Below are 25,422 nucleotides of genomic sequence, written 5' to 3'. Positions count from 1 at the left end.
TTGTTTGTATTTCTGTGTTATTGATGACAACTTCTCTTTCATTTTCTATTTTGTCTACTTGAGTCCTCTTTTTTGTTCTTAGTAAGCCTGGCTAAAGGCTTATCAATTTTGCTTATCTTTTCAAAAAAACAGTTCTTGGTTTATTTACTTAATTATCATTTTTAAAATACATTTATTTATTTTTGGCTGCATTGGGTCTTCTTTGCTGCGTGCAGGCTTTCTCTAGTTGTGGCGAGTGGGGGCTACTCTTCCTTGTGGTGCACAGGCATCTCATTGCAGTGGCTTCTCTTTTTGTGGAGCATGGGCTCTAGGTGTGTGGGCTTCTCTGTTCTTTTCTTCTTCTTCTGTTCTGTTCCTTTACAGTTTGATATTTTTCAAGTGTTATTTTTGTGCTCTTCTCTCTCTAGTTTTTGTGTATCTGTCATAGGTTTTTGATTTGTGGTTCCCATGGGGTTGATATATGTTGACCTATAACTATATATACACTTGCTCTAAACCGATAGTCTTTTACTTTCAAACGCAATCTAAAATACCTACATTTTTACTCCCCTTCCCCACATTTTGTGTTTTTGATGTCATATTTTTCATCTTCATGTCAATTCCTTAACTGTTTATTTTAGTTACAGTTGATTTTACGATTTTTTTTGTTTTTTAATCCTCACAGTAGCTTATTTAAGTGGTGAGCTGCAGTTTTTACTATATATTGGTCTTTATCAGTAGGATTTTTCCCTTCCTATGTTTTCTTATTTCTTTTTGTAGCCTTTTCTTTTCTACTTAAAGAAGACCCTTTAATACTTTTAAGGTTAGTTTATTATTGATGAACTCTGTCAGTTTTTGCTTTTCTGAGAAGCTCTTTTTCTCTCCTTCAATTCTGAATGATAGCCTTGTTGAGTAGAGCATTCTAAGTTGTAGGTTTTTTCCTTTCAGCACTTTAAATATATCATGCCACTTTCTTCTGGCCTGCAAAGTTTCTGCTGAACAATCAGCTGATAGCCTTATGGGGATTCCCTTGTTTGTGACTCTGTTTTTCTCTTGCTTGTTTTCTCTCTCTTTTTTTTTTTTTTTGCGGTACGCGGGCCTCTCACTGTTGTGGCCTCTCCTGCCGCGGAGCACAGGCTCCGGACACACAGGCTCAGCGGCCATGGCTCACGGGCCCAGCTGCTCCGCGGCATGTGGGATCTTCCCGGACTGGGGCACGAACCTGTGTCCCCTGCATTGGCAGGCGGACTCTCAACTACTGCGCCACCAGGGAAGCCCTGTTTTCTCTCTTTACCTTTAACTTGTTCCATTTTAATTATGATATGTTTTGGTGTGGGTTTCTTTGGGTTCATCTTGTTTGGGACTTTGTGATTTCTGTACTTAGATATCTGTTTCCTTTTCATGTTAGGGAAATTCTCAGCCATAATTTCATCAAATATATTTTCTACCCCTTTCTCTCTTTTCCTTCTGAGACTCATATAATGCAAATGTTAGTAGGCTTGATGTTGTCCCAGAGACCCCTTCAACTGTTCTATTTAATTTTTTTTTCTTTTTGTTGTTCAAATTGGATGAATTTGATTATTCTATCTTCCAGATTGCATATGTGTTCTTCTGTATCACATAATCTGCTGTTAATTCCTTCTAATGTATTTTTCATTTCACGCAGGCATGGGAGCTCCAGAGACAGTATTCTCTGCCCTGGAGCTAGCCTTGCTCTCTCCTGAGTGTGTACCCCAAAGTGAGTGCTGGCTGATGTATGAGCCTTGGTTCAGGCTGGGTCAGAGCCAGAGGGGTTAGTGCCACACTACTGAGCTGGGCCCACCCCCTCCTAAGTGTGCACAAGTGTGCCTCAGGGATGGCAATCTCTGTCCTGGGGCTAGCTTCACTCCCTTCTGAGTGCCTGCAGGGATGCATGCTGGCTGTGGAGGTCTCCTCCCTGGAGCTAGTCTTGCTTCCTCCTGAGTGGGGGAACCAAAGTATGTGCTGGCAATGGCTGCCTCCATCCCAGGCAGAGGCAGGGCCAGGTCTGAGCCAGCTCTGTTTCCTCCAAGTGTGCATACTTTTGTTGGTACTGGCAGCCTCTGCCTTAGTGACGAGCAACACTGCAGTAAGAGGGGCTGGAGCAGGAGCCCAATGTGGGCTGGGGGGTTGTGCTGGGGTAGTCCTGGCAAGCTGGCCAGAGCCCCAGTTTTCAATCTGCTGTTCTGCCCTGTGACTGGGAGCCAGCAAGTCTGTGTGGAAGCTCTTCATGAGCAGACTCTTGGTTTCTTACTGGCCTCCAGTAAGTCCTGTTTGTTTTCAAACAGCTAAGGTGACTCATCTTCCCGATGTCAGCCCCAAGGCCTGGGGTGCCTGATATATGGCTTGAACCCCTGCTCCCCAGGGAAGATCCTTGAGCCTGTGATATCCCCCTCCTCTTCTGAGTCCCACACTAGTGGTGTGGGTACCAATTGGATCGTTTTTCCTTCCTTCCTACCAGACTCTGTTTGGCTCTTTTTTTACAGTCTTGGTTGTAGAAGAGCTGTTCTGCTAGTCCTCAGGTGGATTCCAGCAAGAGTCGCCCTATATGTAGCTGTAGTTTTGATGCGTTCATGAGGGGAGGTGAGCCCAGTGTCCTCCTACTCTGCCATCTTGACCTCTCCCTGTTGAGAAGTGTCTAAGCTTTTCAGCAATGCAAACAATTTTTCTTTAACCTCCAAATTGTTTTGTTTCTTTTTTTTTATAGTTTGGTGATGGAATTCTACATAAATCTGGGATTTCAATATAGTAGATTGAATTTTAAATAGTTTGACATTTGACAATGTAATATAGAAATAATTGCAGCAACATGGATGGACCTAGAGATTGTCAGACTGAGTGAAGTAAGTCAGACAGAGAAAGACAAATATCACATGATATTGCTTAAATGTGGAATCTAAAAAAATGGTACAAATGAACTTTTTTACAAAATAGAAAGAGTCACAGATGTAGTAAACAAACTTATGATTACTGGGGGGAAAGTGGGGCAGGGGGAGGGGCGGGGAGGGATAAATAGGGAGATTGGGATTGACATATACACACTACTATATAAAAATAGATAACTAATAAGGACCTTCTGTATAGCACAGGGAACTTTTCTCAATACTCTGTAATGGGAAAAGAATCTAAAAAAGAGTAGATATAATAAAAAAATTTTTTATGTAGAAGTTATATATATATATATATATATATATATATATATATATATATAAAATCTGTTTTGATCCTGGACCTATTTACTCTCAGATCAATTCTTTTTTTTTTTTTTCCTCAGAAAGGAAAATCATGGGAGGATTGCCCCAGCAGGAGGTATTTCCCCCTGTGTCAGCTGCCTTCTGGCCAGGGTTAGCCAATGAGAGTTACAGGTTGGCAACTGGAAGGCCCCAGAAGGAAGAATCTAGATTATTTCTCCCCTTTGCTCTCTGCTTCAGGCAGCTTCTCTAGCAATAGCTGTATCTCCTTCATTGGTCCAGCTCCTGCTAGAAAGGTCCACCTTGGCCCCAGACTCCTTGTAATCTAGGGCCCTGGGCCCAAATAATATCATCTACTCCTTTGTATTATCTCTTGAGCCTGTGGGTAGAAGTGGGTTCATGCTTTTGCTAATCTTAGTGTTGCTTCCTCTCCCCTATTTGGTCATTTCAGCTCTTCCATCATATGTATGACCAATTCCCTGCGTTAAATTTTATCAGTTTCAAATTCTTAGTGGTTTCAGTTTCCTGGATGAACATTGGCCGATACGTTATTTATAATACATTTTAAAGAACAGTAATGTATAACCCCAAATCATTATTACAGTTTGGAAGATTCCTGATAGGTCAGCACTTGGGACATCTGCATTAGTTTAGCTTAGATAATATAAAGCCAAAAAAATCCATACAATTGGGGAATTCATCAAGATTCTTTTATAACAGATCATTTTTTTTCTCCAATACTGTAAAGCACTGAAACTATTTCTGTACTGGGAATTAACTGCTGCTGCTGGTGGTGGTATGAGCGTTTTATGTGTTTATGTGCATGTATGTGCCTGTGTGTGTGTAAACACGTCCAGGGAACATTTGTTTAGTCTGCTTTAATGCTATTACAGCTAACATTTGTGTGTGTTTGTTTTCTTATCTCAACTCTGGTAAATCCATGAAAAACAGATGAAAGCCAAATCTTTCATTATTTCTAAATCCCTGATTATGCCATGTTTCTCCTAAAATGTGTCCCGAAAGAGTGAGAGAAGCATCTGTAACTACATACAGGTTATGTCGTAGTCCCCTTAGTAACATTTTGTCCATATGGAGCTTAATTCTGTAAACTACCTATAACTAGGTATAAAATTCAGACAGAAAATAGCAATTTATCACAAATGTCCAACTGGTTTCTTCTTCTTAGTGGTTATTCCCTAATCTGAAATCCAGCCCATTCACTGCCCACTTACATTTTTGAACTGTAAAATCAATAATAAATAGCAAGAACATTCCCCTAAGAGATTAGCCATGCATTCCAACTGGAAAGAACAAGTGAAGGGCACTGCCATAGAACTGTGTGCTTGGAATTCAGTGTAGGATATAAAATATGGAAAAATGGGAATGCTCCTTTAATCAAGTTAATAATGCAATGTAAGATTGTTTAAAATTCCACCTAAATCCAGAAATGCTCTTTAAAAGCAAATATTTAGAGAAATAAGTGGGTTTTTTTTTTTGTTTTTTTTCGGTACGCGGGCCTCTCACTGTTGTGGCCTCTCCCACTGTGGAGCACAGGCTCCGGACGTGCAGGCTCAGCGGCCATGGCTCACGGGCCCAGCCGCTCCACGGCATGTGGGATCTTCCCGGACCGGGGCACGAACCCGTGTCCCCTGCATCTGCAGGCGGACTCTCAACCACTGCACCGCCAGGGAAGCCCAGAAATAAGTTTTTAATTAGTATAATCTCAGAAATAATTTTTGTATATTTTACTGACTTATTGATCTTCCTTTAATATAATTGAAACTGATCAGTTTAAAGTACACATTTTGAGCCCTCTTCAAACTAAAGGCTTGAAATCTGCCTTAGAATGTTGATATGTTGCTCTCTGAGAAAGTGCATTATTAATTCCAAATGCATATCCAACAGAACTGTGCTATGTAGAAATATTTCAACCCAAGATACTCAATTTCCTATCTGGCTTAATTATTTTTGTATATATGTGTGTATGCATGTATGCATATATATGCACACACACATATACATGTTTGAGAGTATGTGTATTTATATATTGTACACACCTATATATACAAGTATACATGTATATTATATATAATATATAAACTTAAACATATGTAAAAATACATACATACATGCACACACATGTACAATTTAGCATAAATTGTTAAATGATAGGGTATCATCTTCCACTCATGTCTGTATATCCATAGTTTATTTTTTCTCCATAAGTGTATTAATAGGAAAATGACCTAAAAAATCCATTATTAAAGAAATGTTTCCTATGATTCTATTCTTTACAATAGTGTACATAGTAAAATGTAATAAAACCCTTTGGCTCTCAAGGGCTTGCAAATTGTTAATTAGTAAACATTAAGTATATTTAAAAAATGCAAAACTATAGGAAAATCATAGTCAGTAAGTACCAATGCTATTTCACTGAATTCTTACCATCACTCTAGGAAGTAGTTATTATTAATTTTACTTTAGAGCTAGGAAACTCATCCAGAAATTAATTTAACCAAGATCACCTGGCTCGTATGTAGCTTACTGGAAATTTGAACTTAAATATGGGCAATGCTAAAGCCCTTAATTTTTTCATTATATAATGCTGATTTCCCTAATAAAAATCAATACAGGGCTTCCCTGGTGGTGCAGTGGTTGAGCGTCCGCCTGCCGATGCAGGGGACGCGGGTTCGTGCCCCGGTCCGGGAGGATCCCACGTGCCGCGGAGCGGCTGGGCTTGTGAGCCATGGCCGCTGAGCCTGCGCGTCCGGAGCCTGTGCTCTGCAACGGGAGAGGCCACAACGGTGAGAGGCCCGCGCACAGAAAAAAAAATAATAATAAACGATACAATAAAATTAAATATTTTGGAAGACAGCCTTTAATTAAAGGATAATTGAAATTGTACAATAGAAAATAAATTATTCATATCTGGAATGGTTTGTGAAATTTTCATAAAAGAGGAAAAATTTGATCATGTCTTAAAAACTAGGGTAGACCATGAAGAAAAGAGCAGTCTTAACATGCAAAATTTGGAAAGTAGGAAGGCACAAGTTATGTATAAGGGAGGCAAGAAAAGAAAAAAATTAAGCTAGAATGTAAGATCCAAGAGGGTCAGAGTTTGAAGATGTTGTTGAACATGTTGATTACAGCCAAATTCGGAGGGACTTATATTCCACTTCATGAAGTTTGAATATTTTGGTACATAGAAAACACTCAATAAATGTGTTTTTTGATTGAATTAATTAATTAATCCTATAAGCAATAGGGAGTGTTGATGATTTTTATTGTAGAAGCATGGTAGGATGACAGTATTGATTCATAATCATTATTCTGATGGCATTATTCAGCATGGGCAAAACTGTAAGTTGAGGGACTTCTACGTATGAAATAATGGCAGAAGAATGTAAAAGAATGGATGGATAAATGACACACTGAGAGGTTACATCAGGAAATCAATATTTTGAGTTTCTGAAATGGAATAATTTATTAAATACTATTTTAAAAACATGTATTGAACATCCACTAGGTGCCATGTAAACAAAAGGGGACAGAGTTACAGCCTGTAACAGTCTGTAATTATGTGAAACTATGAGAACTATGTGAAAAAGATACAGGAGTATAAGAAACAGAGTGTTTAACTATGAGATTAAGAGTAATAGATAAATCATAAGGGACATCTGGATTTAATAGAATTCACCTTTAATGAATATTGAACTTGTTCAAAGGATGCATATTACAAAGTAGGAAACATCTGCTTTCTAGAGAATACACAGTTTTCTAGTAATAAGATCATTGCATTAAGATGAAAACACTGATAAAACAATGCTATTATATATTTGGGCATACGTGTGAGTGTGATTATTTCTAGATATCGTGAAATGCAGTTTGTTAACCACTTCTCAATTTTTTGAGCATAATTTGTTTTATTTTCAATTGCTGTAACAGAATCTATAAAAAATCCTAATCTATTTAGGAATATATTTTGTATATATTAATATTTATATACTTATTTCTAATATTTATATAATATATTCTATAAACATACATAATTTGCATAAATTATATTAATAGATTTGAAAATAATTGAATAATGTTAGTATAGCTTACATTTATATGAGTTGGAATTTTTGAGTTATGATGCTTTGGAATGTGTACTTTCTTTAAAATTTATTTTTAATAACATTTTTATTTTGTGTATTTATTAATTTTTTTTGGCCACACCACACAGCTTATGGATATTAGTTCCCCAGCCAGGGATAGAACCCAGGCCCCAGCAGTGAAAGCACCGTGTCCTAACCACTGGACCACCAGGGAATTTCCTTGGAATGTGTACTTTATACAAATGTTGTTCTTACACATAGATTATAGATGCTTTATATAGTATATAGTGTACACAATAAAATAAATTTTATCTATTGCATATTAGGTCTGTTCACACCTGGGAGAAGGAGAAGTCATTAGAAGAGTAAAAATGTGAATTTATTTTGAGATATTTCAACTTAGAATTCCATTCAATGAACATTTAGTGAATTTAAGTAACAAGTTAAAGTATGGTTGTAATTATTTGAATTAATCTATAACCTCTCTTCAGTTAAAAAGTCTATGATTCTTCATATTTGTTTCTAGATTGCTAACTTTCTAGAAAAATAAACTCCAAGACTAAAAATGTCATCAACCTAACACTGTAAAAAAAACACATTTCAAATGTAGTAACATGGCACATTTCATTCAAACGTAGTGCCAGATATAATTAAGAACATTTATCCTTTCAGGGAATGGAAGTAGCAAAACTTTCTCTTTTCTAGAAGTGCCCCTTTTTTCTTGTGTACAAACAGACTGAACACCCAATGAAGTGCTTTGTGCGATTCTCAAGTGTTAATGCTCCCTATCTCTAGCTCTAAATTTCTGAACTGAATTATGAATGTGACATGCTGATTTTTAGATGACTCCGGTTAGTTAATAAAGAATTTTACATATCAACTTTTCCGCTTGCTATTGAGAGAACTTAGAATTCCCAGCAAGATTCTCCATTCTCACTCCATAATCCAAGGCTCTTAACCAAGTTGAGAGAAATGTGTGAATAACAACAAAATCTGGCCTAGAAGTTTTTTTATGCTTTGCTTATAGAAGTGGCTAAAGTTTCCTCCCTATTTCATTGTTTAAATTAATAATTAAAGAAAACAAAGTGCTGGAATATTTGAAGGATTGACAAGGGAGCCACTGGTTGTGAAGATGACAGTGGCAATCCTGCCATGTTGGTTGCTATGAACCACATTTGTTCTTTTAAGGTGATGTCACATTCCTTTACATTTTATTCAGAGTGCTTGAACGCTGGCCATTTTTGCTTTATACAATCTGAGGAAAGCAATTTGCTATCAGTGAATATAACATGAAGATAATTAAAGGATGCCTATGATTAATAAATAAGGCCATGAAACTAATCATTTTTATTTATCAAGATATTTCTGAAAGTACAATATAAAGCTATTATAGGAAGTGTTCATATAAAAAGTAAGCCTCTTTACTTCAGTTTTTGGAAAAAGCCTTTTCTTGAAGTGCCCCACTAGAAATTGCATGGGTAGAATAAGAAGTAACACACAAAAAAGTAACATTTGAGTGCAAAATTAGTAAGGCCAACTGGAGCAAAATAATATCCCCCCAAATATGTGATTTGGGAAAGATTCTCATTTTTGCACCTTAATAATGTTTTATCTTCAGAGTATGTGGAAAGTTTTACTTCCATTATTAAAGTAACATAGTTTCAAACATGGATCCCAGACTCCAAGGTTGCGTAAAAGTTAGTAGTAACAAATGAGAGGTACTAGTAAAGACATGAACTTTTTTTTCTCATATAGGCTAATGAATTTGATCCATGGACTATTCACAATCAGGATTTTGAAAGATAAAATTTGAATTGTTTCATTCTTTAATCAAACATTTATTTATCACATAATAAGGGTTTCTTATTACCTATATTGGAAATGGCAGGCACAGTGCTACTTGGTAGGAATTCAAAACATTTGGAGATGATCCTCAGACATTGTTTGAAGGGTACAATAAAAGTTCAAAATCCTGTTTGATTAAACATTCTCATAAATCAGGTAAAACGGATTATGCTAGTAGACTTCAAAGAGTGAAGACAGAGAAAACCACGTATTTTACTACAAAGAACTAAAAAAAGTTTTAGCTGAGCTAAATCATATGAACGTATTACAGCAAACCTATCACAAGCTTTACGTTCTCGGTGAAGATGATTGTTAGATTTTTTTCCAAGCTTTTGTTAGATTTTTTTCCAAGTTTTTGTTAGATTTTTTTCCAAGCTTTATTGTTTTATGCTAAATTTGGTATCTTAGTGACAGCATTGATGGACTGCCCGCCTGTGTGTACTTCTAAAATGGGCTGCAGCTGCTTCCCAGACTAACATCTTGGCTTAGTTTCCACATTTTTCTACTTGAACATGAAACATTACTGGAGTCCCAAATACTGGCTATTAATTGCCTCCCCTAAAATGTGGGGCAATTCTAAAATTCTGAATGGATTGCTTTTAAATTCTTTCACCCACTTCCTGGTTAGTTATCACTCCTTTTGTATAATTAAACCTTTTTTTTTTTTTTCCAAATACTTTTTAGAAAAGCCAAGTCTCTTCCAACTTAAGTACTCCCGTACTATGGTACTTAGTATATAGCATTTCCATTTCCAAATGTTGGTGGTATAGTAGAAGGAAATATGTGTTTTTAGAGTGATTAAGGCTACACGTATTTGTGTGATTTTTAAAATTTTTATATGAACTTTTCATAAACCGTATCTTCCTGTTTGCATGAAACTTGCCATCTAGAAGTGTAAGATAGGTTGGAAGAAGGGGCTGAAGCATACGTTGCTACTCTGAGATCTGAGAAAGCTCAGACAACTTTGACTTATAATTATAAAGGCCTTCATCAGGGTTTTAAAGGGGACCCCAGAACTGATTATTACAAAGGCCATGTGTGTATCATTTCAAACCAGTTATTAGATCAATGTTTTAAAAAAAAGCACTGGTTTAAGAGTAACCCATTTTCCTACAATAAAATAAATATACAATATTTAATATTTATTCCTATATTAAGATATTCAGAAACTGATTTCTAGGTTATAGGAGCTGAAATGGACAAAGAAAATGTGAATTTCCCAGATCATTACAAAAGCATGCTTGAGGGTAAATGAAAACCAGTGACATTAACTCTGTCTGGCGGTAACTTTGAACGCCTTAGAAAAAGGTGTCAGAAATTGTTGAAAATAGGATAGATTTTTAAAGGCACAATTAATTCTGCAATGAAACATTTTTCTCTTATTTGAAAGTCTCATATAAAATGCAAAGAAAATTATTTGGCATGTTCATTCTGGAAATTCAACATTGAGATTAACATTCAAAAATCAATCAGTGTAATTTCCCAGAATTAAGTTAACAGGATTAAGGAGAAAAATATATGGTCATTAAAATAGATGCAGAAAAGGTATTTGATAAAGTCCAACACCTTTTCATGATAAAAACTCTTAGCAGTTAGGAATAGAAGGGAACTTCCTCAATTTGATAAAAGATATCAACAAAACCTCTAGCAAGCATCCTATTTAGTGGTTAAATATTGAAAGCTGCCCTTTGAGACAAATGAGATAAGAATGCCACTAACACCACCTCTATTCATCATTTTTCTGGGGATCTTGGTCAGTGAAATGGGGTTAAATAAATAAAGAGGAAAAGTATTGGAAGAGAAGAAAAAAATTGTCATTATTTGCATATGATATAATTTAGAAAAACTAGTAAAATTAATCGATAAATTCAGCAATGTTTCTGTATACAATATTAACATAAACATTAGATTTATTTCTAAATATAAGAAAAATTTAGAACATGAAAACTATATACTTATAACTTTTAGAATAGCTTTAAAATACATTATATACCAGGAATAAATTTGACACAACATATGTAAACTCTCTACAAACAAAACTGCTAGACATGAGAGAAATTAGAGAAGACTTAATAAATGGAGAGAGGTACCATATCCATGGTTTGTAAAATTCAATATTGTAATAATATCAAATATACCCTAATAGATCTATACATTTAATGGAATTCCAATCAAAATATTTTGGTGGAAACTGACAAGCTGAAGCTAAATTATATATGGAAAAGCAAAAGACTAGAATAGAAATGACAATCTTGAAAAATAATAAAGTGGGGAATCTGACATTTTCAAATATCTAGACTTATAAAACTCTAGTAATTCAGGAATTATTCAGAATTTAATGAAGTAAGAATAGATAAATAAAGCAACACAATAGGAAAAAAGATGTTGTTTGCAGTAAATGGTTCTAGGTCAACTGGACATAATATGGGAAATAAAAGTTAAAAATTGAAGCTTACTTCAAATGATTAAAAAAGAAATCATGTCTCCATGAACTGTAGATCTAAATGCAAAGGTAAAACTATGTGTCTTCTGAAAAATAACAAAGGAGAATGTCTGTGGTTTGAGAGTTGATAAATGCTTCTTGAGTTGGCTACAAAAACCCTTTGCTATAAAAGTAAGACTTCTAAAGTGAACTTTATTAAAATTGATTCCTTCTGTTCATTCAAAGTCACCAGTAAGAAAGAGAAAAGACAAACCACAGAGTGCAAGAACATGTTGGTAATACTGAAAAAGGACTCATATCAGGAGTATGCAGAGAGTTTCTTAAAATCATTAAGGAAAATACAGACAACTCAGTCTAAAAGTAATGGGCAAAATTATTGAAGAGTCATTTCGCAAAAGAAGATATTCAAATGTCCAATATGCATATACTAAATTGCTCAATATCATTTGTCATCAGAAATTCAAATTAAAACCCTAATGAGGTAATACGAAAAATGAAACCGAATGAATTAACTTAAAATGAACTTAAAAAATTTAAAAGCTGAAAATGAAAAATTCTTGATGAGGATATTGAGCAACTAGAACTCTTCCATTCAGATGGTATTTATGTAAAACGAGCCAGCCACTTTGGAAAACTGAATAGAAATATCTACTAAAGCAGAACATTTGGGTGCACAAATTCTATGACCAGGCAATTCTACTATGGGTGTGTACCTAACAGAAGTGAAAACCTGTGTGCACTCAACAACATGTATGGGAATGTTCATAAGAGCAGCTGAACACTTGGTATGACCAAGTCAATTGTGGCATACTCACACTAAGTGATGCCAAACAGTAATGTCAGTGGAGGCACTGCTGCTACACACAGCATAGTGGATGAATTTCACACACATAACGTGGAGCAAAAGAAGAGTCGTAAAGACTAGGCACAGTAGAGATCTATTTCCATACAGATCAAAACCAGGTAACACAAAGAGATGGCCATAGAAGGTAGCCTCCTAGTTACCTTTTGGAAGTAAGATAGCAACTTGAGCGGACAGAAAGGAGGTTTCTGTGATGCTGGAATCGTTCCATTTATTTATCAGAGTGGTGGTTATATAGGTATGCTCACTTCCTGATCATTTATCAAGCTAAACATGTATACTTTGCTCATGTTGTAGTGTGTAGAAAAGACTTCAATAAGTTAATTTTATTAAAAATATATTTGGCATTTCTATAAAGAAGATGTCACTGAATTATTTCCTTAAAATAAATTTTAAAAAAATGCGTATTTCAAATCAGAGAGCTGGTATTCCTGGTTAAACATCAGGTTTGTGGGGAGGGTTATGTGAATTACTTGGTGGAGAAATAGAATCTTTAGTTTGTACAACTTAAAGCAATTTCTCTAGTGCCAGAAACAATTCTACTCCTTGTTCACAGATGCTGAAATAAAACCATAAGTGGGTTAAGCAACTTACTAATCATCACAACCAGAGGAACATGAAACAGGAGACAGAATTATTAAAATCCTGCCAAGATTCTCTATTCTGTCAGAAGCTCTGTTGGCAGGTTCTTTCCTCATTTTAATTGGCATTACATTATTTTTTGAAAGTTCTGATTTTAAAGGAGACAATGGATACTAGATAATTCTCCCAAGTATGAGAGCCATGTTCCATAGATCAACCTGTAGGCATTTTGTAGTTAGTAAACTGATGATGCTTTTAGAACTGCTTATGGTTTTGAACTTCAAAAAATGGCTACGCAATATCACATTACAAGGAGCACTGCAAAAGGACCCTTCTCCCTTCAACACGGCTTGTGCTCAGTGTTCTGTGGCTGTTTTGTGCTGTGCTCTTTATGTGTTTTTAATTATTATTGTTTACGATGATGATGTTTTAATTGTTGATATAGCACCCTGAGCATATGGGTGGAAGCTTTGTAATAATTGAAAAATATTATTATAGTAGTTCCTGGAAAGTAAAGAAATCATCAGGGCTCCTTTGAGTTCTTATGGGAACCGATTGCACCAAGAATCAACATATTTCCTGTGGGGAAGTAGGAGGTAAGATTAAAAAGCACATCTTTCGCTGCCTCCAGTCGAGTCCCTGCTGCTCCCACTGCCTTTGTGACTAACAAGGTTTACTTATTTGCTTGGTTTTGTTTAATTTGATAACTCCCAGTGTCAGCCCTGTTTTCCCCACAATCTCAATGGCATTTTCTAAGCCTGAGAAATACACAAAACATACACAACATATGCATGTTATCAGTGATAACATTCCTTTTTGATGGACATTTTAACTTTATGCAATGTCTGTAACTATTATTACTATGAAAAAAATTTATTTGTTAACTTTAATGGACAGAAGAGATTTGCAAAAATTTGAGCATTTATGTGTGCTGTGATTTGTTCACTATCTTTTTTTGTTACATCATAATAGTTTTCATTGCTATGAAAGTGATAGTAATCGAAATTTTCGTGGTGCTTTTGTTCATGCTTTTTTTGTGTGTGGATAAGAAAATAGTGGTTGTCCTAGGGGAAAGCATGATGAGTGATTATATTCTTTCAAATGCCTTCCTATGTTTTCTGCTGAAGTGCAGGCAGTATTTAATGGTTTCAAAAACTTCATTTGACCATATAGGTCAAATAATTCTTGTGTTCCTTCTGTTATGAAACAAAGGACCATGCATTAGGTATTATCATCATCTGTAGATCAAAATTCTTATTCTTAAGATTGGATTATAAAATGTCTGCAATAAAGACAAGTTCTACCTAATATTTATTGATTGATTTTATTTTTTAGAGGAAGTAGAATGTGAAGTATTCCGATTGATCAATTTTCATAGACTTCAGGCAGATGAGAGTAGGAAAGAGAATTTCATGCTTTTTAGAGATTTTATACAATAAATAATCACCTCAATTTTAACTAGAGAATCCTATGAATCAGCTAACAAATGTTGTTACTAGTCTTTGCGTGTCTGACAACTAAGAATGACTTACTTCTATTGATGACTACTTTAAAAACAAAAAAGATACCTCAAAATGGAATTTGCATTTCTGAAAACATGAAAATCATCAAAAGTTTTTTATAGAAAACATTTGCAATTAATACTATAGTTCTACAATTTTATCTTGAATTTGTTTGAACGATTAAACATGAGGGGCTGTAGCACCAAGATGTATTTCACAGAGAATATTTAATGTATAATTTTTAAAATTTTATATTGATTAAAGAATTTGAAAATATGCTTTTTAAAAGAATAACTTCAAAGGAGAATAGAATATACAAAAATTAATCCCCTAAATATAATTCTGCAGGTGAAATGTACAAAATGCATACATTTCCCTGACTTTCTTCTGAGGTGAGCACAGCCATTAACTATTCACTGGAAAGATTGACTTTACTATATCCTGACAGGAGCTAAAACACAACCCAAGGTGGGAAGATTGTGGGAGTTTCTAGAAGAGATACTAGGAAACAAATATTTTTCCTTATTTTCCTGATCGAGATAAACATTTTGCAAACTATGAATTCACTTTTTATTTCTGAATAGAAAGAAGGGAAGAATTCTAGAGAGCTCACTGAATATCCTATCTTGTCCATTATTCGATATATTAGTTTAATGACACACGTTTCAGCTGCATCTGATATTCTTTTGATGGTATACCAGGAATTCTTGAACTGTAGAAATGACTATTCCACTCTTTCCAAGTAGACTTGACGACTCCCTTTTTCTTCTGCTGTATCCCTTTTACAGTATCTATCACATGTTATGCACATTAGTTTACACATTTATCTCTCTCTCCATCAGATTGTGAATAAACTATGTCTTCATAGCCCCAGGACTTTCCCAGTGCCTCTCCACAAGTGTGTGTTCAGTAAGTGATTTGGAAATGGTTACGAGGCTGAATAAATGCTTTAGCAAACCATTCCTCATTGACCTAGAGATGTGTATATAACATCTTAGTGCCAATTTGGGAAGCTATTTTAGAGGACTGTCCGAGAACTAAGTATAATCAATTACTTTGGGGTAGTTGGAATGCAACTCAGTAAGCAACCCTGTCCAAGTAATAAGTTACTGAGAGCATTTACCCAGCACCAATTTCAAATTAATGAACCACAATGCATTTTGGCTGTGGGTATATCAAATTAGGAGTAACTGTGCTTAGAGCCACGGAGGTTTAAAAAATGCAGATTCTACATGAGGTTTGCAAAAGTGAACAATGACTATAAGATATACTAAGACCTCTATGAAAATATTTATCAGCACAAATATAAGGAAATGCCAAGTTTGTTATGGATTGGTATTGGTCATAGATACTGACTATACGGTGATGCAAAAAATCCAGGAAACTTGCATGAGAAGAGCATCTTGATAAAACCAAGATAGAGACATCTCCTACAGCTGAGAGTGCAGCACTAAGGCACTAGACTTAATATAAGAACTTTATTATACGTACACATATTTTCCACTAGAGCTCCAATTAATTATATCTTTGTTTTGGAACTTTGATTATGACATGGGGAGGTTTTTCTAAGACATTGAAGATGCAATTTTAATATTTCTCTTTCCTATAGTAAGCCAATTATTTCTTTCAAAATCTTACATGACAGCTAAAGGAACAATTCATTAGTGTAGTCGTAAGAGAGGAGTCAGAAATAATCATGCTGCTTTTTGGAACTAGAGTTGGAGCACATCACAGTGGGCACAGGATTAATGCTGCTGTGCACCAACCTTTAATGGGTGTTTTGGGTACATGGTGGTAGGATTGGGGCTGACTGGGCCATTTGGACATTCGCCTGTGCCTTACAGTATTGCTCTTTTGGCAGAAGCTGTCAGAGCTTCTTTCCAAGTTTGCATCTGGTCAGGGACAGAGCTCTGTTTCTTGTTCTTTTATGCTTTGTCTCTCCACATCCCATTATCACACTCTGGATGAATGCTCTCTCTAGGTTCTGTGACCTGAACCCTTTACTGCCCAGTACAGAAAATGAATGTGAGAACAGAACTCAGCCCCTAACTCTCTACTGCATCCTTTAAATTCTCTCACAGTTTTCTTATAACAAATTAGGGAACATACACATGCAGGATGATGGAAACAGTGGTAAAAGGGAGAAATTACACAGATCAGGCAGATGAAACCCAGACCACTTCCAATTCCCTGCACTCATGTATTTCTTTTCATTCTCATTTTGGATACTTTCCCTACGTTTCATTTCACTTTTGTACTTCGGCCAGCACACAAATTCAGCTGCAGATTTTTTTTTGTTTGACCTTACTAAGAATGAATCCCAAATTCCTATTCAAATGAAAGCAAAATTTCCAAATATAGGGGTTGGAGTCAGTTATGAACACACAAAGGTAGAATCAAATGAACGAAGTAAGAATAAAAAGTAGAGAGACAGGAAAAGAGGATGGAAAAAACTTGCAGAATTAATGAAACAGAATTTGAAAGCATATGATAAGTTCTGTTAACATGTTCACTGTAAGTTAGGTGACATTTCTCTTCATCTTTGTTATGGCTGCACAGGCTCAGTTTACCCCAGTTATCGTGGCAAGCTGATTAAGAGTTCTGAAACCCCATCTGTCATTAAACCGTCTCAATGTATTATTAAAACAGCAAAACGACTTTTCCTCCAGGCAAACAGAATAAAACAAACTGCAACAACTTATGCTGTGTCTATACAACACAGAGCGAAATGGAAAATTCTCATTCTCCACTTATTTTGATCAATGTGAATAATGAAATCTGAGAGCTGAAACCACATTTTTACTTTGTGGACTGCAGGAGCCTGTGTGGTTGTCATATCTTGGTCAGATCAGAATACTGTGTCAAATATTTTTGGTTGTTTTGGCTTTGGCCCAGCTATATATTGCAGAGAGACTTCAGCTGGTTAAACTTCATTTTCTTTAGTTTTTTTTTTTTAATTACATTGCCCCATGAAATAATATAACAAAGGAAAATTAGGTATGCTTCGATGGAAGGAATGTAAAGAAATCAGTATTATTAAGAGTATTTAGATTGATAGCCAAAAAGATGGGGAAGAATTAGAAGGAGTTTAGGAATCTATTTTCTGCAACTCCATTAATCGTTCATTCATAAAACATGAATGGTACTAGGTACCTTCCAGTATTTCTGATACATATAGAAACTATAGTGCCTTCTATCAGGAAGCTTGAAATCCAAAGAGAGAGAGAGAGAGACAGAAAAAGAAGTGATTGCTTACAATATAATGGGGAGGAATAATGTATGGGTTATAAGCTACTGCAGGATGAAATGGGAATAGACGTGGGGTTCACAGAAGGCTTCCCATGGAAGTTGATAATGATCATGAATACTCACTACGTACTAAGCACTAGATTAAGCTCTTTGTGTGCATTAACTTATTTAATCTCTAGTAAAACTTTGAGAGAGGTACTGTCATTATACTCCTTTCACATATGAATAAACATGTTCAGAGAGACCTTTTCCCCAAAGCCCCTAAGTAGACAAACAGATTTGAATCTAGGTCTGTCTGATTTTACAGCTGAGGGGTCTTAACCTCTAGGCTCTAGTTTAAACTAAGTTCTAAGGGACAACCTATGCAAATAACTTTCCACTAGGAATTGCAGTCCTAAGTGTATACGTCAGGGGGTGCTCATTTGTGTACATAAAGGGTTAAGACAAAGAAGTTTACTGTAGCATGTTTTGTCTTTTTTTTAAATATGCAATTAGCTAATTGTCCACTAATGAGAGTATATCTTTAAAAAATCTTAGGCATTTATAAAGGATGATATCGAATACTGAGAGAAGAATCAGCCTATCTGGATTAAAAACCTAGCTCTGCTGTTTCCCTGCAGTGTGAACTTGGGGAAATAGCTGAACTTTTCTGTGACTCTGTTTTCTCATCTGTAAAATGGAGATGATAAGAGCATCTAACTCATTTGTGGGAATTAAAGGAAACAATACAAATAAACCACCAAAAGTGTCTTGCACATACTAAGTGTTCAATAAATATCGGCTAGTATTATGTAATGGACCTTCTGTATAGTTAAAAGGAACACTTATATGTACCTAAAATGGAAAGTTCCCAAAGACATATTTCTGAGCGTAAGTAAGTTGCAGACAGTTGACATAACATGATAATGTTTATAAACTATATATTTTCATAGATACATATCATTTATATAAGCACATTTTAAAAAAGACACCTGACAAAGTTTTCCTCTCTCTCTCTCTCTCTCTCTCTCTCTCTCTCACACACACACACACACACACACACACACACACACACACACACACAAACAGTCCTTCAAAGCATCAATACAGCTATCATAACTAAGTCTTTACTGATTGTGTTTACGCGTGTTGGTCAGGGGAAAAGAATGACTTGAGTGAGGGAGGAGGGAGGACTACCTGTTAAAGTTACTCTTTTCATTTGCTTTGACACAAGCATATACACATATAAATATGTGTATGCCTTTCTAAAATTGGAGAAAAATCAAGTTTTGTTGTTCCATTGAGAACAAAAATACATTCTGGAAAGATTTCACATGTGCTCCTGCCAAATATGGCTTTCATCCTATTTTCAAACAAATATTGATGTCTTTTGCTAGCAGGACTCTTTAAAAGAGTAATGAAGTATAAATGTTTTCCTATCACTAAAATTATGTGCCCCTTTGGGGAGATATTTAGATTTTCTTAATTTCTTTGGGGTTTCTTAGCATTCATGATTTTGATGGGTATTTTTGAGTAATGGCACTGCTGTTTTTAATCCCTTCATCTCTGAGGGTACAATTGCTACCATCATTTGCTCTTTGCCCAGATGTATGTTCTCTATTTCCTTCTTTGCTATTAGAGCTGGGCCACATTCTGACTGTTCCCGCAGGAGGACATGGCCAACCTCACACTAGTGATTTTTGTGCATTCTTTCTCAAGCTATGTCAGTCATTTTGCTCATACCACTAGAGGAGTTTCAGCAAAGCTTGTGAAAAGCATAGCTTCTCTAGAAGTGTGGGAAATGATCAAGTTCTTGGAACATCAGGAGGAAGTAAGATTTCTGGGAAAAACAAAGCTCTGTTATCAACTAACTTTTAGAGGTTCAAGAAAATGGATATCTGTGTCTTGATGCTAGATCTGTCATTTTTTTGGTAAGGAGTGAAGGATTCTCTTTTCAATTATCTTCAACCTCTTTTTCAGATATTTTAAATTGTTTATTTTGGCAGAGAATGTGAACATGCATGCATATAAATATATGAATTCGTGTCATATCTATATCTATCTATCATCTGTCTAATCTAATCCATCAAGAGTGCCAAGCATAGCATTTTTTAAACGCCAGAAAATACATTCTTTTTAATTTTAAAAGTTGACAGTTTATTTTTAAAAGAAAGTAACTTATTTTCAAGAAAGTAATTCCAAACAGAAAGTATGCAGTATGTCTACAGCATTTAGGACATTGATTTATTATTTGAGAGTTATTAACTATCTGAGGTCCTAGGTAACAAAAGAAGAAAATATTCCACTTAAATATCGTAGTGTAACTAATAAAATAAGTGTGCACTGATTTTGCAGTTTACAAGGCTCTTTCTCATTCCTCTTGTATTTTTATCTTTATGCAAAAAATTATAAAATCAGTCAATTACTTTTTATTTTATTAGAGAAAACTGATTATCTTTTTCAAAGATAATCAGATTTTCAAAATTACATGTCATTTTTTCCCCAGGACTCTAATATTTATGATTAATGGAGAAAAGTTTTAAAATTAAATCACTGCTTTTCTTATAGTGATAAGCTACTTTGAGCAGAAGCCTTTTAGGTTTACATAAATCTGCAAGGAACACTGGCTTTAGAACAAGAAGGTGTACCTTAGTATTTTTCTATTGCTAGCTGTAGACTTTATAAGTTAGTATAACAACAATATTTTCCATTTAAAAATAATCTTTTTAATCATAGATTTTTCAATCATCTTTTTGTAATCTGTTTTAAAATAACATTTATTTTTTCTGCTTTTTTTATGTCTAACATACAAACCTAACTTTTTCCTTAGAAAATTTAGAAATTATAGAATGATATAATCCCAGAGAAAATTAGTCAGTTGGAATTCTATCACTGAGAATAAAATAAGTTAACATTTTGGTTTATATATTTCCAGATTTGTATATAGATACAGCTTTAAAATAAAGGTGCTATGCAGTAATGTTTGATAACCTGCTGCTTTAAATAATAATATAAGTATTTTCTAGATTATTAGATGTATTTTTAAATGACTTTGAAATTGTATGGTGTTTAGTGGTATGCGTGTATCAAAGTTTTTTTTGTTTTGGTTTGGTTTTGTTTTTTGTTTTAACTAACTTCCTATTCTTTGTCATTTATATTACCTACTAAGTTTGCTTATAAATTAGGCTTTCAAACTATCTTTGCTCAACACAAATATAACTTGGTATTTTTTTTTTGTATCTGAATTAACTGTTCATGTTTGTTACACATTTTCTTTTGGGATATTTCTTAGGCATATTTTCATGGGCTATTGATTTATAAGAACTAATTTTATATTGAGGTTATTAGCACTGTATCTACTCTAATGTTACCAATATTTTTCTTAGTTTGTATTTTATCATTAAATTTAGTTTTTTTAATTCATGAGTTTAAAAATATATTCTTATTTTTCTTTCTGGTATATATATATATATATATATATATATATATATATATATATGCACATATAAATATATATATATAATTAGTATTTAGAAATGCCTTTCCCAGACTAATCTGAAACTTAATTGTGCCTTCCTCCACTACTGCTACAGTTGGACTCATTCTCTTTGACATTTTGATTGTTATAAAATTTGAAGAATGTATTGGTAAAGAAGAAAGGAGAAGGTGAATTTCAACAAGTTGCATTAAGACCTAGGTAGAATTGATGAGGCTTGAGGGAATACAGAAAGTTTAATAGCTGGGATCATGGGGAACTAGAAGAAATGTGATTGATGTCTAGGGTGGATAAATAAATATTAGAGAATATGAGGAACTTGTCATCTGAAAAAGAGGAAATTACCTTTGTCAGAGAAAAAGCACTTTTAAATTGGAATGATCACATCACGTGACATCTTTTCAGCGAAATAGAGATACAAGAATCTTCTGAAAGCAAAGATTTGGAGTGGAGGAAGAGTGAAGTTGCACTAGACTTTCAGGTTAAGTTCAAAGGCAAGTACTTCCGTAGTGCTGCAGAAATTCTTAGCAGTGAAAGAAATATGACAGGAAGCAGGAAAAAAACAAACAAACACAAAGAAAGTACAACAGTAATCCTTAATATTATTTAATGTTGTAGTTGTTTTTATAGATTGGATAAGGACTTGATGAGAGCTATGAATCCTCCCCTCAGATAAATGCATGTTTATACTATTTTGCAAACAATTTTAGAAAGTGAGATGACTCTCTTACACTGAGTTAAGGACCTTTACTTTAGGGGACATATAAGACTTCCTCCCTAAATCTGTAGCCAGCCTGAGGGAGCCTTATATCTAGATGGAAAAATGGAATCTTCAGAAACACGATAATGTCATATTGCAGCATATGGGTTTTAATTATAAAGAATAAAGTGAGAATAAATGGAAAGGCATAGAGACATGTTCACTTTCTTTGGTTATTACTTTGTTTCTTTTTTCTACTCCTCAGGCTGCTCTTTGGGTGGGTATCTTCTCTCTTCCTTTATATCTATACTTCTAACGGATGTGGGTATATTCCTTGATTGGCAGTTGCCTTCACCCTTGAAGGCTAAGCATGAACCTATGAACCTATGAAAATGAGAGATAAAATCATTTATCAGAGTGGCTTCTACTAAAGTACTTAAGCTGAAAGTCCAAAAATAGGTTGTTCAGTTTTCTACATGATCCCATCCATATTGTGATGACAACAGGGTAAGCAGGTATACTGCAAACAATAAAGGAGTGTATTTGACTCATGTATACTTCAAACCTAGCAAAGACTGCATTGAGAATTGGTAAAGAACATGACTCATAATGGGAACTCCATTTGTGATAAATCCCTTGTCTTCATAAAGGATTCAAAGGAAATTAACTCACCATACTATTTACTGAAAATGTTTGTTGTCTAAGGCTGTGTCTGTCCAACTGAAAATGAGCAGAGTACATTATTTTCTGCTGTTCTAATGCCAATATTAATGTCAGTGTGGATTTCTTCATGGTCGATTTGATAATTTCTTCGGAGATGGGCCATTCTTATAAAACAATAACAGGCAACTGGAATCAATTGCACTGTATTGACAAGGTTTATTGTTTTCTCTGAAATCATTTGAAAAGACATACATGTGAATTTCACTCAGAAGAAAACTTTGGTTACAAAAGTCCTTATGCTCTGTGTCTCCCCCCAGAAACATTTGGACCTTTAGAAACATATTTTATGTATAATGTGAATAGGGTATTAAATATATAGGAGACACTCAGGTAAAAATGGAAAGATTCGAAATCATAAAAGTAACAAAATAAACCCCAAAAATGTGAAATGATAATCTCAAATAAGTTATAACAGAGATAATTTGGAGTATTTAGGCACTCTCTTGTCTCTAGACATTTAATGCTGAATTGTGGTGAACACTGCACTTCAACAGAAATTAAAACAGCCTGATGTGATTCCATCAGAGATGGAGATGCAGGTAAAATTAGTTATCTCCAGGCTTTATGCACAGATGAATATGGCAATAGGAAAAAAAAGCTAGTACAGATAAACTGAAGGAAAGGCTGAAGCTTGCTGTGCATCTGTAGAAGTGATATATGTATTGATGCGGTACAATATGATGATTGATTAATCTTTACCAAAACAATTTAGTATTTTAATTATGTTCAATTTATAATTGAGAATACATATTCTTTAAAAAAAATCAGTTGTAATCTCCCCTCCTTCCCCACAGACTGATTCATCCAGGGTTCTCTACATAACAATGTAGACGTAATAATTTAATCATAAAGTAATTTACAAAATCACTTTTAAATTCTTGAGGACTTCAAAGAGCTAATAAAAATAAAATTATAGGGCTTCTCTGGTGGCGCGGTGGTTGAGAGTCCGCCTGCTGATGCAGGGGACACGGGTTCGTGCCCCGGTCCGGGAGGATCCCACATGCCGCGGAGCGGCTGTGCCCGTGAGCCATGGCCGCTGAGCCTGCGCGTCCGGAGCCTGGGCTCCGCAGCGGGAGAGACCACAACGGTGAGAGGCCCGCGTACCGCAAAAAAATAAATAAATAAATAAATAAATAAATAAAATAAAATTATAGAACAAGAGAATATAGGGGTTACAGTAATGACACAAACATAGCAAAATAAAGACATACAGTCCATGAAGATCTCTACATTATTTTCTTACTTTTAAGTTTTGATGAAACTAAACACTAACTCATTAGCTTAATCAGCAATCCTGTTGCTATAGGGTCTGAAGGATGCTAAGTCAGGCCTGATATTGGGAGATGGGGGACTCCTCTAATGGGCAACTTTGGCTTGAAGATTCACCAACAGCCTTGCCAAGCTTTCTTAAAACTGCCACATTCTCTACTACTCGTGCACCTGACATTCCTTTCTTTTCTTTCCCCTCACAAGGGTCAGCCCTGCATACTGTCAGTTCTCCCACCCTCCTCCAGCTCCTTCCCCAGTTTCCTTCACAGATGTTTTCCCTAAAAAAATTTTGCACGTCTAATTCTGTCTAGGGGTCATTTGCTTCTCACAGTACCCAAATAACACAAGTGGTATCAGGAGTTATCCAAGAAAACAAGATAAGTATTTAGGACTGGCAACTCATCGCCCTGTGGGTGAAGAGGAAGAATATTGTTCTGTTTGGTAGGTGGGGCAATGGTACTCCCTTGTACAAAGCAATGTTAATTGCTAAGGATTTCACTGCTGGTGGCAGGAAAATGTCTCTGTGGAGAACAAGTCTGTGATAGGGGATGAGGATTCAGGCATTTGAAAGTTTTTTGTTAACAATGCTTTTAAAGACAGTGAACTTGGCTAGTTCTTTCTAAGTTGTATTTATGCCCTGCAGAGGGATAATAGTAAGAGACTGAGGGCTGTTAACAAGCTTTGGTATCTTACAAAGAGGCCCTTATTTCCTGTAGTGAAAACACAGAGCTGTTCAACAGGCTGAAGATCTAATAGAGTTGCAGGGCTTCAGAGACATTTGAATGATCACCCAGTGTTCTGCTTTGTTATGCCAAAGCCAGGGTGCTGGCTGGGAAAACCTGGGGCCCTGAGACATAGGATGGGGATATCTTGATACTAGTTCTGCATTTGTCCATGAACCTTCTGGGCTTCAGAGGTGGACTACCTTCCTGAGAAAGAGCTATCACTCTTACTGAAGGCCTTGTGGCCAGCCTGGCACTGCTCTCCCCCACCAGCAGCTGCTTGAGCAAGTAGCAGCTGGTAGTAGGCACTGTGCTCTGTCTGCTGGCTCCTCTGGTTCTGGTTAAGCAGCTGATGAGCTCAGCTGAGCTGGACATGAACTGCATGTGTCAGCTGCACAGCTGTGGAGGTGATGATGCCATCATGGTGCTGCTTGGTGGCCTTGTCTACTGGTCACCATCCTGGTGCTGGCTGGCCTGGCCATTTGCCCTGCTTGGCCACTGGCTGCCATGTTGTCAGTAGGCATTGCTCTGGTTGCCTCAGGCTCACTCTTGCTGCTGGGTTTGCTGCTGTATCAAGTGGGTGTGATTGGACACTGCCTACCCTTCTGTGTGGCTGCCTGCCCACCCCCTGCTGCCCAAGGTGACCACCACAGTGGCAATGGAAGCATCTTCAGCATCTCACGATGGTTGTCTGCTGGCCAGTGTCATGCAGCCACATCCAGCCTCATATGACCTAGCCAGAGCCCTTCTTTCCATCACTTG

The 25,422-nt window shown here is 35.7% G+C and overlaps 1 protein-coding gene across 1 annotated transcript; it reads left to right on the top strand.

The window, feature by feature from the left end:
* The first annotated feature begins 1,647 nt into the window (after nucleotides 1–1,647).
* On the top strand, nucleotides 1,648–25,392 carry LOC109548997 (transmembrane protein 125). The gene is given in 3 exon segments (XM_019929176.1): nucleotides 1,648–1,717; nucleotides 24,897–25,100; nucleotides 25,103–25,392. Coding segments are annotated over 3 exon segments (564 nt in total).
* Nucleotides 25,393–25,422: the final 30 nt, after the last annotated feature.

This window comes from Tursiops truncatus, chromosome 3, assembly GCF_011762595.2.
Source record: "Tursiops truncatus isolate mTurTru1 chromosome 3, mTurTru1.mat.Y, whole genome shotgun sequence".
Taxonomy (NCBI): Eukaryota; Metazoa; Chordata; class Mammalia; order Artiodactyla; family Delphinidae; genus Tursiops; species Tursiops truncatus.
Note: the sequence above shows the minus strand (reverse complement) of the source record. Positions and strands in the feature narration are given on the sequence as shown.